Genomic DNA, 15,688 nt, shown 5'->3' on the forward strand with positions numbered 1-15,688 from the left:
TTTTAATCTCTTATAAGCTGTCTTCCATGTGTCGTGCTTCCAATATCAATACATTCCTGACATCCTCGAATCCCTGACTCTTTCAACAATCTCTGATTTATTTTAATCCGCTTGACTGACATTCTTTAGTCGTCGTCACAGGTTAGGCTTATTTACGTTACGGACACTTTATTCCACGAAACGTAGCACAGGTTGATGGTGGATAATTTCTGATAAAAAGTAAATAAATCGAAAGTGTTCTATTCGTTGAAAAATGTTTCATTCTTGAGGAAATCATTCTGTACAGACTTGTATTATTTTTGACATTGCAAGTACTACTGCTTGTTTTTGAATTTGCGATCATTACAGAGATCATAGCTTGTTTTTGATCGTTTCTACTATTTTATTAGTAAGATATGAGTCTCCGTTAGTTTTGTAACGTTCAATATAAACTCTACTACTAATGTGACAATTGTTGTCTCCTCGACAAACGCGTTGATGAAGATAGGGCACGTTCCTCTTAGAACCGACTTGCTTCTTTTCTTATTCGAACAATCGTCTTATAAATGTTTCTAAATACGACAACAAGGAGAAGTAATACAAACCAAAGTTGATCGGTAGTATCTAATGAATTTTCAGGGTTGATTTTCTCAATAATTAAACGTTGAAGGAAAAAATTCATTTATTCGTGAAAAATCATTCCCAATCTGATACTATGTACGGGTTAAAGCAACAAAATGACGTAATGGACAAACGTGAATATCAATTTATCATGTCGAAATAAAAATCACTGTTTACTATGAAAAGATTGATTAACGGCTTTACGTTTACAGAGCCTGACTAAAAAGGTCTGCTGTAAATCTTTAAAAAAACAAGCACAACCTCGTGATATATGAATAATAATATATCGAAAGTACACCAACAGTACAAAAAGAATAATAAAGTACCGAGTGGGAAAAGAAGAAAATAAAAGATGAAGAAGAAAGAAAAAAATTAATGCGTGGGAGTAAAAATAAATATGGGTTCTTGCACTCGATATTAACAATTTTTATACAATTTAGGTATGATGTAATCTACATAAATTTAAAGGGGTTAAATTTATTATTTTAGTGACTTTAAGTTTATTTAAAAAATACAGAACGTTGAATATAATATAGAAGTAAGTAAATATAAGTATCTACTTCTTGACTTTATGAAACATCAATTTAAAAAAAAGGGGAAAACCTACAATAATTTCAAAATATATGTACATCTTTTCGAGAAAGGAAAAGCCCAAAAAAGATTCCAAAGGTTCTCCCAAAATAAAAAAGAAACAAGTCCAAGAGCAATTTGTACGAGTTGGAAGATTCCTGTTTGCAAGATGTGTATGGCAAAATACCATAAGTCGTTCTAATAATTTCGTATTTTAAGTTTGTGATATGTATACATATATAATATATACATATACAAGCTACTGATAGAAAATCGGGACCATTAATTTACCTTTACATTTACTGGAGACTCATATGTTCCACGTAACAAAATCCCAATTTTTAAAATTGACACACAAAACCGTATATTCATCAAATTTGAAAGTTGTATGTCAACAATGTGTCCTAGCAAGTTTTTATATATGTATACATTGCGCGTTATCCTTTCTGTCAACGGGACACATAACGTCACACTGAGAAAAACTGATGACATACGTCCAAATTTCCAAAATCATCAAACAGCTCTGAAAATCGATACGTAGCCATCCCTAGTATAGTACTATTGATTTCTAATGGCAAAATAACTAAACTGCGAGTAGAAAAAACGCGAGTCGAAAGGGTTAATGGAATCTTAACCAAAACGTTTATCAGCATTTATTCGGTGAAAATTTTGTAAAAATTAATTGTTCGTTTGGAGAAGCTCGCTCGTTCGCGTGGTATGTTTTTGTCGCGGAGTGTAGCCGAAAGAATTTCTATTCGCAGTGGAATTGCAAGTGGCAGGCGAGACACGCGTAGTAGAGGAGGTCGCGAAGAACGCGGCGTAAAGCTACAGGCGCCACACCGTCTGCAGCTGACGCTCGATAAACTACATTACGTGCTAACGCGTCGAGCCTTCTATTTCTGCTTCCTCTTCTATTTTTTCCCCTTGCCAACGTTTCGCCTCGCTCTTTCGTCGTTGGCCGCCTCGCGAACTGTGTCAGATTCGAAGGTCCTATCGCGACCGGAAACTGTGTCGCAACCACGCGGCGCGCGGCGTCAATTTCTCAGGAATTAGAAAAAAAACTGGAGCGTATATGTTAGAGGGGGAAAAACGTTCGCTGATAATTAAGTAGTTCCGGCGAGCACGCGTTATCGCGATCCTTGCTTTATAATTTCACGATGGGAGAGAAAAAAAATAACACCGTTTGTCGACGTTACTTCCCCCTTCTTCACCCTCGTTCGCGCGTACGATTTGCATTGTGTAGTGCTTTCCGGCGCTCTAAAAACTTTTTTCTCCTTTCCGTCCGTAGGAAGTGCTACGACCTCGCGAGAGGCTCTGGGCTCACGTAATTACGGTAATTATGGATTCTTAGCGGACACTCCAAAATTTGATGAAAATTCGCTGAGGAAAATTCAAATTTTTAAATTAAACTCTTCGTTAGCCTGAATAAACGCGGGTTTTCGTTTTCGTGGTCCTAGATCGCAGTATTTTAGTTCTGTCGAGCAAAAAATGTTACTCGAGACATTTAGTTTCTATTCGTTTCTATTGTTTTTATTCGTGAAAACGAATATATATCGATAAAATCGAAGTTTAAGAAAATAAAATAGAAATACCGAAAGAACAAGAAAAACATGTAATATAAATCCTCAAAGGTAAACTATGTCGAGTCCATATTTTGTAAATTTAATATTTCAGAAAGCAAAATATAATAAGATTTCAGTGACTTGACATGTTTCATATTCGCTACAGCAACGGAAGCATGACTTCGTGCATACAGCAAGCATAATTCTCTTTTCCATCGGAGAACCGAAAAATACATTTACATATACTACGTGACTTTATCATGAGATAAAATATAATTGTAAGAAAATTTGTTTCTACGTAGTATTATGTAAACAAATAATAAAGATATACATCTTTTTGCAATTTTTTTTTTTATACAATTACAATCACGAGTGAGATTATAGTTTTCTTTGGCAATTAATGATAGACATTGAAAACGTAATATGACAAAATTCTCGACATTAAATATTTATAACAATTTTTTCCCTCGATCCAGAGAATCTACTTTAATAAAGTCAGTATGTCAAAGTATGTGTTTTATTCTTTAGATATTAATTAAAATAGTAGTAGAACCTTTGGTTTTGTACCTTGTTATATTTTTAAAAGTGTCTCTAAATGTGTCAAGAGACATTCTGTGTACCTAACATATTTTCGTGAATAAAACACAAACTGTATATCTTCTTTCACGTAGGTATAAATGAAATGTATTTTTTCAAACAATCTTATGTCATATTTTGAATTATCAAGGAATCAAAAGTCTGTGCTCGAAAGCTTTGAAAATGAAAACACGTTTACTCAACGTAACGAAAAATATAATTCAATTTAAAAAACAAGTAATTATTTAGGACACTTGCATTTTTAATTCAGATAGATTATGTTTTATACAAATTGTGCCTGAAGTATACATTAGCAGTCCTACGAAGTTTCTTGCAAAGAATTCGAAAAAGAATGTCAGATGATGAGAATTGAAAAAGAAAATGTTTCTATACCAATGCAATTAATTAAGCATTAGTGCTTTAAGCTTTACACTTTTTGTGTTCTGTACTTTCGTTGCTTGCTCCTCAAACTGTGTCACACGTTCTAAATGCCCTATGGCGATGGAAACTCTGTCACAATTCCACCAGTGCGGTGCCTGGTGTCGGGCAATGATGGTCTCGTAAAAAAAATGACGTCTTCTTATACTATTCGATTCGTCATGTTAGATTTTGCCTATTTTTTAAATAAATTTCCTTAAAAATTCGTGTATATTTAAAAATACGATCTACTTTTTTACCCCATTTTACTTCCAGCATATGGAAAACCTTTCTGAATTATATAATTCTTCCAGATTCCCTATGAATTTATAATCATGCTCATTGTCTAAAAGCTTTACATTTAAGTTAATTGAATATAATTTTGGTGGAACATCTACCGTCCAATGAACAATAGAGTACATAAATTTCAAATTATTACAATTTTGTATTCTCTAGGGATATACATACGTAAGTTTGAAGGAGCTTAACATTTAAAATTCCAAGACTAGACTACCTCCTTAAGAATCCATATTTTTGCCCTGCAATTTGTAACATCGTCGCGAACTGTATATCGAATTCATGCAATCGTAGCAACGACACGCGAGCTAAATCCGATCTACTTTTATTAAAACAGCAAGCTTCGGTCGGAACGATTAAAGGACCTTCGGCGCTGCTGATCTTCGACCCAGTTCCGCCCAATATGCATTCGAGTAATGTTTATTCCGAGACGCGTTGCATTTACATGCAGCGTTACGAAACCGATATTCGAGAAGAATACATGGAACATCTGTTCCCAAATTGAACTGTTTTAACTACCAAATTCGTGTCTACGACGAGAATAAAAGCGAACCCCAGCCGCAATCGATATCGTATGTATTAAACTGACTCTAAATACGCGTGCACCACGATACAATTTATGAAACAATCGCTGCCAAAGAAGAAAGGTGACCTACGAAATTCAAAATCCGTACTAAGACCTGTCGATTTGATTTCAGTATCGAACAGAATGAACGTTCGCAAGAGTACTTCGGTATCCGGTTCCGTAATCACAAAAGATTCAATTTTTGTTCGCTGGATCCTTTGGATCCCGCCATTTCTGTACGATCATCCTGCAACAGAGATTCTCTCCCGATGACACACGGTGGTATATCGATGACGTCAAATGCTGCAGTGCACGGCGTCGTTGCAGTTCGTTGATACGCTTGCGCGAGCCATCGATCGATGCGCGTCGTCTTTCGGAGCTTTCCACCCGCGCACCTCACACGAGGCGCAAAGCAACCGAAAGCAGAACACGCGCGCGACCAGACTCGTCCTGCGGTAAAAAGAACATCGTGACTCGGAGTCGCGAGAAACTCCGACCAGAGAATCCGATTTCGCAATGCGAATCCTCGGTTGGCCTTGAACGACATTGGAATCGTCAGAATCTCACCGACGAACACCCGTCAACTGACTGTTCCCAGTGAAACAAAATAAGAGAAACCGAATTTCGAGCGACAAGGGTTAGCCCATCGACAGCTGGAACAAAATAAATGGCGATGGAGGTGAATCGTTGAACGTCGGGGACGCCCGATCCCATGGAACATGTCGCTGGTGGTACGTACAGTCTACGAAATCCGTAACTCCAGGTATTGATAAAGCGCCGATGCCCTCAACCGCAAGGTCCGTAGTTACAGTTTGACTATACATCGAAGAGACTGTCGGAGGAAGGAGCAGTGCGCGTCGAACGCTACTACGATGATGTAGACCACCCATATAGTGTTCAGTCGCTACGTAGGATGTAACAGACACCCGGTGATCGACATCAGGATCTTCTTGGTGATCGAAGAGCCCGGCACCATGCCGAAGGAAGTACCAGTGGAGAACCTGGTGATCCCGCCGCAGGATGGCCGAATCTGCGGGACGATTTGCATCTGTCAGATGACGGCCGTTTTGTCCTCCGTCGCGTTGGTCTACCTGACCGTAGCGATCTACATGCCCAGCACCAGGGCGTTCAAGTCCGGCATCAGCGAGGTGCCAGTGATGTGCACGACAATACGCGCGGTGAACGCGGACAACTGCGACTGGGGTAGCTGCGGGGAGTGGTGTTTGTCGAAAACCTCCGGTCCCTGCGTACAGATTCACGTGAATCTACGGGGGAACGGGTCTACGATACTCCTGGCGAACTGTACGAACACCACGAATAAGACTTGTTACGGTATCGATCAGGAGAACGCGAAGAAATCGAAATGCATCGCCGACGAGTGTCGTAACCTAACGGGCACGTTCAATTGTACGTCCGGGGTGTGTATCAATATTACGGACGCGTTCGAGTGTATATTTCATGATACCGATCCACCGATGAAGTGTTCCGGGAGACGCGGGAAAATAACTTGCATAGACATAGACGGTTTGTTCAATTGTAATCGTGGGACTTGCGAGCGTATTAGAACCCCTTATAACTGCGATCGCAGGTGCGTCGATATCCCAACTAGAAACAAGAATATGATATTGCTAAGCGGTGACAAGGTTTATCTTAGTCAATGCGAGAGAGCGATAGACGTTCTCTCGAACGAAGAGATTTGGAACGAGAATCGCGGGGACGTCATGATGGCGTCGTGCTACGGAATGTTCAATTCCACCCTCGGCGTCGAGGCTGTGGACTGCATAAACGGTTCCGTTCTCGAGAAGGATCTTCTCACAGATCTGACCAATTTCACCTATCTATCCTACCTCAACATATTCGCGACCAAACCGCTGGACGAGAGCAGAAGGGTCGCGCCACCGGAGCAAGACTTGATCATCGCCAACGAGAGCCGTCTGCTGATCAATCTCGAGGGTTGCGTGAACACGCTTCGCGAGGAGTGCAAGGACTTTCTTCACGAGTACGGGAAAGACGGCTCCGACCATAACGCGCGCGCCAGGTTCCCCTGTTACTATGCCAAGGGCAACACCGGCGTGGTCGTGTCCCGTTTCAATTTGGAGAACACGTACAAGGAGTTTCTGGTCGCGTTGCTGTTGCCGAGCATTCTTTTCGTCGTCAGTTGCCTGACGTTGATCTTTTGTCAAAGGACCGTGGTGGTCGGGGACGACGCGAAGATGAGATTCAAGGGCACGGTCGGTTCGCAGATAGAGAAGAGCACTCTGGGTAACCTAGGGGATGCTGGCGGAGGAAACTCTGCTATGGCGCTCTGAGATCCGTCACGTAAGAATCGTTCGGCATCAACAGGATGCCAATCACAACGATTATGGATATATTTTTAGACGAATTACGACTGAATCTACCGACGTATTTAAACATCTCCTCAGAAGAATATGTATAATCAAATTTGAAATACTCTTTACTCACAACCGATTTTATTCTTTCCGCCAAACGTTCTGCAATATTCAACATCACGCTATTCTATTCTATGCTACCTATTCTCACGTATCATTAGACTAAAATATAGCACAACGAAGGGTGACCTAATATTTAATTTTTAACGAGGGGGTCTCTAGACAGCATTCTATATAGATAACTTGATAAAGGTGTATTGATGAGTGGCTATACGCTTCTAACATAACGTTTTCTTTCTGTTGACAGGCATTCCCCTCCTGGAGGAGAGTCCGGCTCGTCAGTCGATATTCTCCCTGCGCGGGCATTATTAAGGTGTGGGGAGGGGGGGAACGCGTGGTTAAAATTCTCATGTTGCAAAAAAAGTAAAACAAAAGAAAAGAAACAAACGCAAACATTTCTGCAAAGCCATCAAGAAAACAAACCAAAAAAGAGAGCAAGCGATCGAGAACAACAAAAAAAAAGTACCGATTTTTTCCTACTTGCACTGCCTGCACAAATACTTTCGAGAGCGCACGTGCTTTTTTTGCCCGTGTCGCGCACGCGGACAGATCGCTTCGAAGAGTTTGTACAAATGGATGCGCGACGCAGCTCTCGACTATTTGTCTCCTGCTGACAGGGAGATCCTGAATTTGGGCTCAAAGATTCTTTCGGATACGGACAGTAACGAGAAACAAAAACAGGAACAAGACAATTCGGCGTCTTTTACACGTGACATTCGTCGGTAGCTTTTAAGTGTCCCCCTTCTGATTGATTCGCCGTGACCGTAGATAAGGAACGTTACTACACGATAGCTCTACGTATCGAGGCTATGCAAATATTATAACTACATGTACACAAGATACACTTTGGGATTCGAAGGACGTGCCTTGCTGGGTATATGATCGATCGGGACCGATCTCTGCACCAACAGGCCTATCGAGGCCTCTCACGATTTCTCGCTTTGCTTCGTAACTCTTCTGAAAGTATTTCAACTTTAAGCTTACTCTACGATTAATTTAAAGAAGACGTTCGGAACATCGGAGCTCGACGTCGGCCTACGGTACCGAGGAATAATTCGTTCAAAGATTTCTTTAAATTACATTCGAGAAACTGCATTGAACGATTGGAAGAACAGAAAAGTAATTTCGTCGATATCGAGGACGAAAGGAGGTAGACGTTTGGTCTCTGCGCTTTGAAAGCAGAGGAAAGTTTTACTCGGTGAAAGTAGGGTCCAAGCGACCCACAAAAGCAGCAACCATTGAGTCCGACGAGTCAACGGTGATCATGGGTGCCCAGGAAGAGGACTCCAAGTCCAGCACCATGGGCGGAGGGGTTCTACCAGTGGTAGAAGTCCAATCTCTGGTAGAGAAGGCCAAATTCTACACGTCTCTCTGCCTGGGCACCACAGCTATCCTTGCCGTTTTCGCTTTTCTCTTTCTAATCCCTTTCGTCGTCGAGCCGGCGATTTCCACCATTTTGTCAGACTTCTCTCCTCATGCTGTGGCCTGCGTTGTCACCGATCACGTTTACGCCGAGGGACTGAAAAACTGTTCTTGGGCAAGCTGTAGAGAAGGTAATTCGTGTCGAATAATTACTCATGGCGATTACTCGTGTGCACTTTTCAAATAGTTTTGTTTAAGCGATCGACGTTTCAATTTTTTGCTACTTATGCTCTAAAAATGTTATTCAAGGAATCAGCTATATCAGATATAGTCAACCATTTTGTACAAAATTGGTATGTTATGCACACAAAGTGCAAAACATGCTTGTGATGTTATGAAAAATATTTACAACCTTTGTGGGCACAAAATACTCACTAAATACAACTTATCATCTTTAGTTAAGATTCAACTGTTAAATCGAAAGTTACGCTAACACCAAAAAGTCTTAGAAAAGTCATTACGTATCAGGTAAATCAAAGAAAAATTTAGAGAAATATTATCTCGTTTAAAGAAGTCATCTACGTTAAAAGTACATTACCGTAATTTATTTAATAAAATTATAATCAAATACTAAGTACCTCGTAATTCCGAAATTTAGCCAATGTTTAGAATTTCAATCTGACAATTTAGAAACATGAATTGTTTGTAAATCCTAAAACTTTACGAAAATGTAAAAAAATAAAATAAATTTTCTTGGACGTCTAGATAAAATGACTTATTATATATTCTACTATTTTAGAAATCTTATCAACAAATAAAACAATATTGTAGCATCCTTGACACTAATTTTCTTATAGTTTGTATTGTAACATTATACAATTCTAGTCGAAATACAATCGACTAGATTTTCACAATATTTATCCATAGTAATGATTGCTACAAGTACCATGAATATACCAAATACATTTTTAGTTCATAAATTTCTGAACTAATTATTCTTTTGCTAAACAATAGATAATAACTGTCTCTAGAAGTTTAATTTTACCATAAGTACTAAAAATAAGTCGGAATTCTGCACGTTCACTAAGTATCAAAATATTGTCAAATACAGCAGGTACATTCTAAGACTTTTGAGTGGCAGCGACCATCGATTGTAATCAAACTAGGTCAACAAGTCGACGTATAATGAACTTAACAAGTGTTCAAAGATACTTTGCGATTGCAGGTTGCACCAGTGCCGCTCTCCGTTGCCACCAGATCAGAGTCAACTACACGAGGCTGACGTTCGAGGAATTTATGGCAAAACCACTCGGTTCTATTCCCTGGGACGTCTCGGACACGAAATTCTTCGTGAACACGGAGGGCTGCGGTTACCCGCCCAGAGTGAACTGTTCCATCTTCGCGAAGAAGTACGGAAAGGCGAACATGGGGAAAATATTCCCCTGCTATTACAGCAGGACACACCCAGAGACTGTCGTTGCGAGGTATAATTATACTTTTCCCTCGGTATTCTTGGAAAGTGACACGAACGGAAGCACGAAACGTGTCATGTCCGATGTACATTGTGAATAATGACGAGCATCTCGTGACAAAAATGAAGATACGAATCTTCCTATGCTTCTATTTATTTGTCAACTGTGTCGGAGACTACGTTTGTATGATTTTTTTCTACGGAGTCACCGTGACACATTTTGCTCGTTAAACGACATAATTACTATTTCGTATATCGATCTGCAGATACTGCGGATAAAAGTTTCGCACGCAACTGTCGACATCGCCTATCTACCATTTATTATTTAGAAACGTCTATATTTAATCTGTTGCCATTGTTATGTGGGTCATTGTCGTTTAATGTAGAACTTTGAAACAATTATTAGCGACGGATCTATGAAATACTTGTCGTTTGCAAGTGCACAAAATAGAGCTACGTACTACTACATTTATGAAACGAATATTATATCGTTAAATACGGAAAATATATCAGTGTATCTAGTAGACGTTTCTATGTATATACAAAATATTTGTTGACTCTATCATGAACGCGTTATTTTTTTTAAAGTTTAATTACGAAAATTTATCCTAAATTGTTAATAGTGAACCTCTAAAATATTTTGAAATACGTCGAAATAATTTTCTAACCGTGGTTTCGTATATTTTCAGATATTCCTGGGATGAGAATTTGAGGCATTTAGTGCTGGCCTTGGTGGTGCCTATAGTTCTTTTCGCAGTATCTCTTTGTGTACTGTGCTATTGGTACTGCCCACCAATGGGCAAGACTTGCGGAGGACCAGGCCGTAACCTTATTGACAAGTACGCCAGAAAGGAAGAGTAAGTAACGTGTATGTATGCAGTGCCCAGTGAGGCTAGAAGAACCTGTAACTCCTTATGGCTCTAACGAATTGCTTCGAGGAATTAAAATATTTCTTCCACAATTTATAATTACATTGCAAGCGTGGAAAATATCATTTCCAATATTATCATTTCTAGAATAAATTAGTTTTAAAGTTAGTTGAAACATATTTTAATGTAAAAGAATCCCATCATCGCTAACAACAGAATATTAGATATTTGGCTTTTCATGTCTTTTATAATAAAAAAGCACATAATAAAAGTTGCTGCAAATTAAATTTGAAAGTTTCTCTATTATATACAAATTTTAAATAGTATTGATAGTAATCGAGATAAATAAAACTCAATTTTGACAATCTCCTTTAACCTAATATTTCTGCTATAAATTCTATATTCCTTCTTTCATTTTATTCTGTATTATTTTAATCACTAAATTATTTTATAGATAATTTTATAAGTACGAGGAGTTATAGAAAAATAAAAGGCAACTTCTGTACATGGTGTATTCAACATTATTTCCTTTAGCACATTTTATGCTGTAAAAAATTTATATTACACATTTATATGTTCACGTTTTGTAAATTTACGTACTTACATGTTACAAACAGCTTTTGGCTGTTTCTTTATGCTGAATAAGTATAAAACTTTCATGCAGTATATAAATTTATTATGGCAAATATTTTTATTCATTGTATATTCCTGAATTTAATATTTTGTTTTCACTAACTAAATGTTAAAAAAGAAATTCGACGTTAATTAAAAATTATTCTGAAAGACTGTCAGTATCTATCACAGAAAAATGACTTTTACATTAATAATGGAAAATTATAAAAACTTCATCAATAAGATATGTGAAAAATCAAAAGTGACGTGCTTAATGTAGTAATTAATCATTTTACTTTCATCGAATTATTATTAGAAATCTAAAAAATCTAATTTATAATATAATATCAAAGTTATGTACTCAGTTGTAAGGTATCATTGCCTTAGTTAGAAACGCTAACAGTGGACGGATAATGTGTTTCATTAATTTAGTATTTATATCGAAGAGAGCAGCAAAAAGTTGACTGAAAACGCTGTCTAACCTGGCTCGTTAAAGATTTGATCGATCGATGTCAATATCGTATGTTAAACTCTTTAATTTTGATTACTTAGTAAAATAATTCCTCGAAGTAATGCTTCTCAATGTAGTTCGATGCGGAAACCTTTCTGTATTTTCTATAACAAGTTTTCTGTTGCATTCCTACAGCATCCTGGAAGAGGACGAGTTCGAAGAGGACGAGGAAGAATACTGACTGCTACCAAGGGCTCACCCCCCAGCGCGGGAGTGACGCCGAAGAAACTATTGAAAGTCTCCAGCGTACTTTACGTTCTAAATTTAAGCGATCGTTCAGAAGCAATAGCAGCGCTAGGGGAATTTCAGCAACAGAGAATGAAAGATGCAATTCGTTCGTAACTTCAACGCGACTGATTTATTTCAAATCACGCTATTTCTATCGATAATATCGCGTCGATGAAACTTACCACGGGCTTAATCAATCGCTTTCACTGATAGAAACTGGTAACAACACGATGCTCTTTAAACAATCACTTGTAATCTACTGCGAATTTCTACCTAATTTTTACCTAATATTTATATTTAAAATTGCAATAAATCAAAGGCTTTCCAGAAAATTGCTCGTTAATTATAATACAAATCGCGATCAAAATCTGTTGAAAGCGCTCTGACCAGTTTGCAGATCATGGTGTCGTACATCGAAAAATTCAATCGTATTTTCCAAAGTATTTGTCCGTACAAATTAACTAGATACGATATTTTTACACCGCATACCGTGGAACCAAAAAGCCAGATAATCCAACGATTTCGAAGCCGTGCGAACGAGCGACGAACGTTTTTAAAATATCGAGCACGCCCACTCGGGGGGTTTTTTATACGGACGCAATAAACGTTAAATGATCGCGAATTTATAAGGTAAAGTAGGCCGGCGTTCGAGCGGAGAGCTCAGTCTCGATCATCTACCAGTATTCCGAAACGTGGTTCGGGAGTACGATAACAAGGTGCGCCTTCCTAAAACGTGATAAATATAAGCGTAAGGAACAATTTATTCGTCAAGTGGCACGTTTTACCGCGATACTCGTTTGTAATGAGATAAGTGATGTGCTCGTGTTACGTGTTTGTAAATCGTGTTTACTCAAGACACGGGTAAAACGACACTTAAGATGATAAATAAGAAGCAATTTGAGAAGAGAAGCATTTCGATCGCGTGCAAATTTCATCGTCGTTTGATCGAACAACGTTTCACGATCACCGAACGAAACGAATTCTTTCGGAAGTATTTATTATTCGATAAATCTTCGACGAGTCGATGGGAGCAGAGCGAACTTGTGTACTTCGCGGAGAGATGACGGTCGATTCGTCGAGCATTCCAAAAGTAACAAACAAATAATCAAATTCCTGCGAAGACTCGCGTCGATTCGTTCGTTCTCGCGTTTCGATTTCTATCGCGGCAGCCTGAGTCGCGAGGAAAATGAAATAAATGAAACGGATGAAGCGTAACGAAGTTACCAGCAAAGATCCTAGGACTTTCGATGCGATTGCAAAAATAGATAAAAAACGCGTAGACCCAAAACCTATTTTCGCAACGATTTTTAGAACGACGGGGAGGCGTGAAGCGTAGCAATTTTCGAATCGACGCGAACGAAACGCGAGAAACGACGATCGAGGTAACGCGAACGCTTCCAGGATCTGTCTTCGCACCAAAAAGTGAAAACTCGTAGGTTAAGTTTAGCGCGTAAGTTAAGTCTGTGAATATTAATCGATCAATCGATTTGACCGGGATCGATATAAAGATTATTACAAATTTTTTACGCGGGCGCCAGTCGCGTCGTGGTTCAAGTTAGATATATTTGCGTAAATCGCAGGTGCACAGATACACGCGTCGTGCGTAGTAGTATTTACAGCTCTAGATATCAGTCTTTCAGTTCGGTTTTTCGAAGGGACGAGCGATCTGCATTCCATAAGCTGCGAAACAACGCGACCTAGCCGGAACATTCAGCGAATTAGTTAGCAATAGATATGTATCTTGCATCGTCAAGTTTGTTTCTCGTACGTGGTCGTTGCGTTAAGTAAAATATCGGGTCAGAAGTGAATTCAGCACACAAAAGTAATTTTTAAAACTTGTACATCAAATGCTATTGATATATAGATAGATTTTTAAAAAAAAATTGATTGGCAATCTCGCATAAGTAAAAAATGTTCAATATCGAATAAAGTTTCAACTCAGAGTTCGGACCATGTTCAATATTATAGGAATAAAGATATTAATCAAATTCATATGAAGTTGTAAAATATGCAAAATCGTTTTATTCTAAAAAAAAAGTTAAATAAACTATGACAAAATTGAGGATATAATGTTGAAAAATTGATAAATGGAAACCAGATTGAGCTATATTACGAATTAGAATGAAACTGATTTATAATTATATATAAAAAATCTTTTCAAAGTAAAATTAAATGTAAACAGCCTTTAGAAAATAGGGTTAAATTTTTTTACTTCAAAGTTTTGGAGTACAAAATATAAGATAGGTGAACGAAAACTTAATCCACCAACGAGTTAGTTTTCAGTTTTAAAATCTGATTATTCAAAAACCCATTTTAAGTATTGAATTAAACTATCATAACAAAAAAATTAGAGAATAACGAAAATTTAGAATAAAAGAATATCTTGAATAGTCAAGAAATAATAATTTCATTTTTAAGGGTGCATTCCTTTGTAATAGAGCCAAAGAAATATATTACTCACTCTAAATTAATATCGTCAATACAAATATTTTTTTGGTTTTGAATTACATCTGTTTTTGAATGACCACATTGAGCTCGAATGCAAATTATAAAAATATTACGAATGTTATATGAGAGTGTTTCAAAACAGTAAAAAGATGCGATTACTAACATATAACCGAGTAGAATCGGTTGCACTAACATAATTTTAAACCAGTATTACTATATGAATATAACATCAAACATTATTCCCACTATTTTTGTGTGTTCGAATTGCGACTGAAATTAAGCCCACATTGTATGAAAGACTCTATGTATCAAGGAAACTGCCTTTCACACATTTTGAGTACCATACAGAAATTTAGTGTCGTCCAATTAACTACCAACAATAATAAATAGAATGTTTCTTATCGCAAAGCTATAGTGACACAAATAAAAGAATATCAATAGAGTTAATAGTGGCAAAAATAACAAAATATCAATTTTACTTTCATTGTACAAATAAACTTCACGAGTACAGCTTTTTTTATTATATAAAATGGCATATTTTTACATCTATTAGTTTCAAAAATCGGTACAACTCGCGATAACTATATCGTTCTTTAAATATGCAACTTCAAAAATATTCATCGGAGAAAATTCACATTGTTGAATTATGTCACTATCGATGCTAAGAGGCGATATTGTTCTTTAAAAATGTAAATTTTAACCCTTAGGTACAAATGACTAGTTTACTATCCTACAATATACAAACTTCTGAGAATGTTTAATTGTTGCAATAAACTAAAAGCCATCTATTATTTTTTCGATTTCAAAAAACTTCAAAATTCCAAAATGTTCAATTCATTTCTTTGACTATTGTAGTTAAGGGTTAAAATGCTTCATCTGTAAAATTTAATTTCATAGTATAACGTGGCTAGTTATACCAAAAAGCGATATTATCGTACGTTAATAAATTGTGGAGTCTTATGATTAGATTAACGAGATTCGCGCAGTTGTTTCGAAGCGTACGGAAACTACGTCGCGACCCTGTACATCTAGAATGGTTGTGAATCCTTACTCGGCCTTGCTGCAGGCGTCCAGAAAATTGGCGTAATTTCCTTCATGAGAGAAGCGAATGCCAACGGAGCCTGCTATCTGGCACTCATTCCCCACTCGA

At 37.7% G+C, this 15,688-nt stretch overlaps 3 protein-coding genes across 3 annotated transcripts in view; 2 read left to right on the forward strand and 1 right to left on the reverse strand.

Moving 5' to 3' along the window:
- Positions 1–15,688, reverse strand: part of LOC122400395 (cilia- and flagella-associated protein 298) — a 131,886-nt gene that overhangs the window by 69,461 nt on the left and 46,737 nt on the right. The window lies entirely within an intron of this gene.
- LOC122400394 lies at positions 5,005–7,502 on the forward strand. The gene is made up of 2 exons (XM_043401842.1): positions 5,005–6,906; positions 7,285–7,502. The coding sequence occupies exon 1, from the start codon at positions 5,562–5,564 to the stop codon at positions 6,894–6,896; it is 1,335 nt and encodes a 444-aa protein (XP_043257777.1). The 5' UTR covers positions 5,005–5,561; the 3' UTR covers positions 6,897–6,906; positions 7,285–7,502.
- LOC122400396 (protein tipE) lies at positions 7,635–12,272 on the forward strand. The gene is made up of 4 exons (XM_043401846.1): positions 7,635–8,590; positions 9,625–9,883; positions 10,560–10,727; positions 11,998–12,272. Exons 1-4 carry the CDS (start codon positions 8,302–8,304, stop codon positions 12,041–12,043), a joined length of 762 nt encoding a protein of 253 aa, XP_043257781.1. The 5' UTR covers positions 7,635–8,301; the 3' UTR covers positions 12,044–12,272.

The sequence above is a fragment of the Colletes gigas genome, unplaced genomic scaffold (assembly GCF_013123115.1).
Source record: "Colletes gigas isolate AHSC1104 unplaced genomic scaffold, ASM1312311v1 Colletes_gigas_Sc00017, whole genome shotgun sequence".
In the NCBI taxonomy this organism is placed as follows: domain Eukaryota; kingdom Metazoa; phylum Arthropoda; class Insecta; order Hymenoptera; family Colletidae; genus Colletes; species Colletes gigas.

Coding starts and splice junctions, on each gene's coding strand:
- LOC122400396 (XM_043401846.1), top strand. CDS start 8,302: ATGGGTGCCCAGGAAGAGGACTCCAAGTCCAGCACCATGGGCGGAGGG. Junction 8,591..9,624: donor TTGGGCAAGCTGTAGAGAAG/GTAATTCGTGTC, acceptor TTGCGATTGCAG/GTTGCACCAGTGCCGCTCTC. Junction 10,728..11,997: donor AAGTACGCCAGAAAGGAAGA/GTAAGTAACGTG, acceptor GCATTCCTACAG/CATCCTGGAAGAGGACGAGT.
- LOC122400394 (XM_043401842.1), top strand. CDS start 5,562: ATGCCGAAGGAAGTACCAGTGGAGAACCTGGTGATCCCGCCGCAGGAT.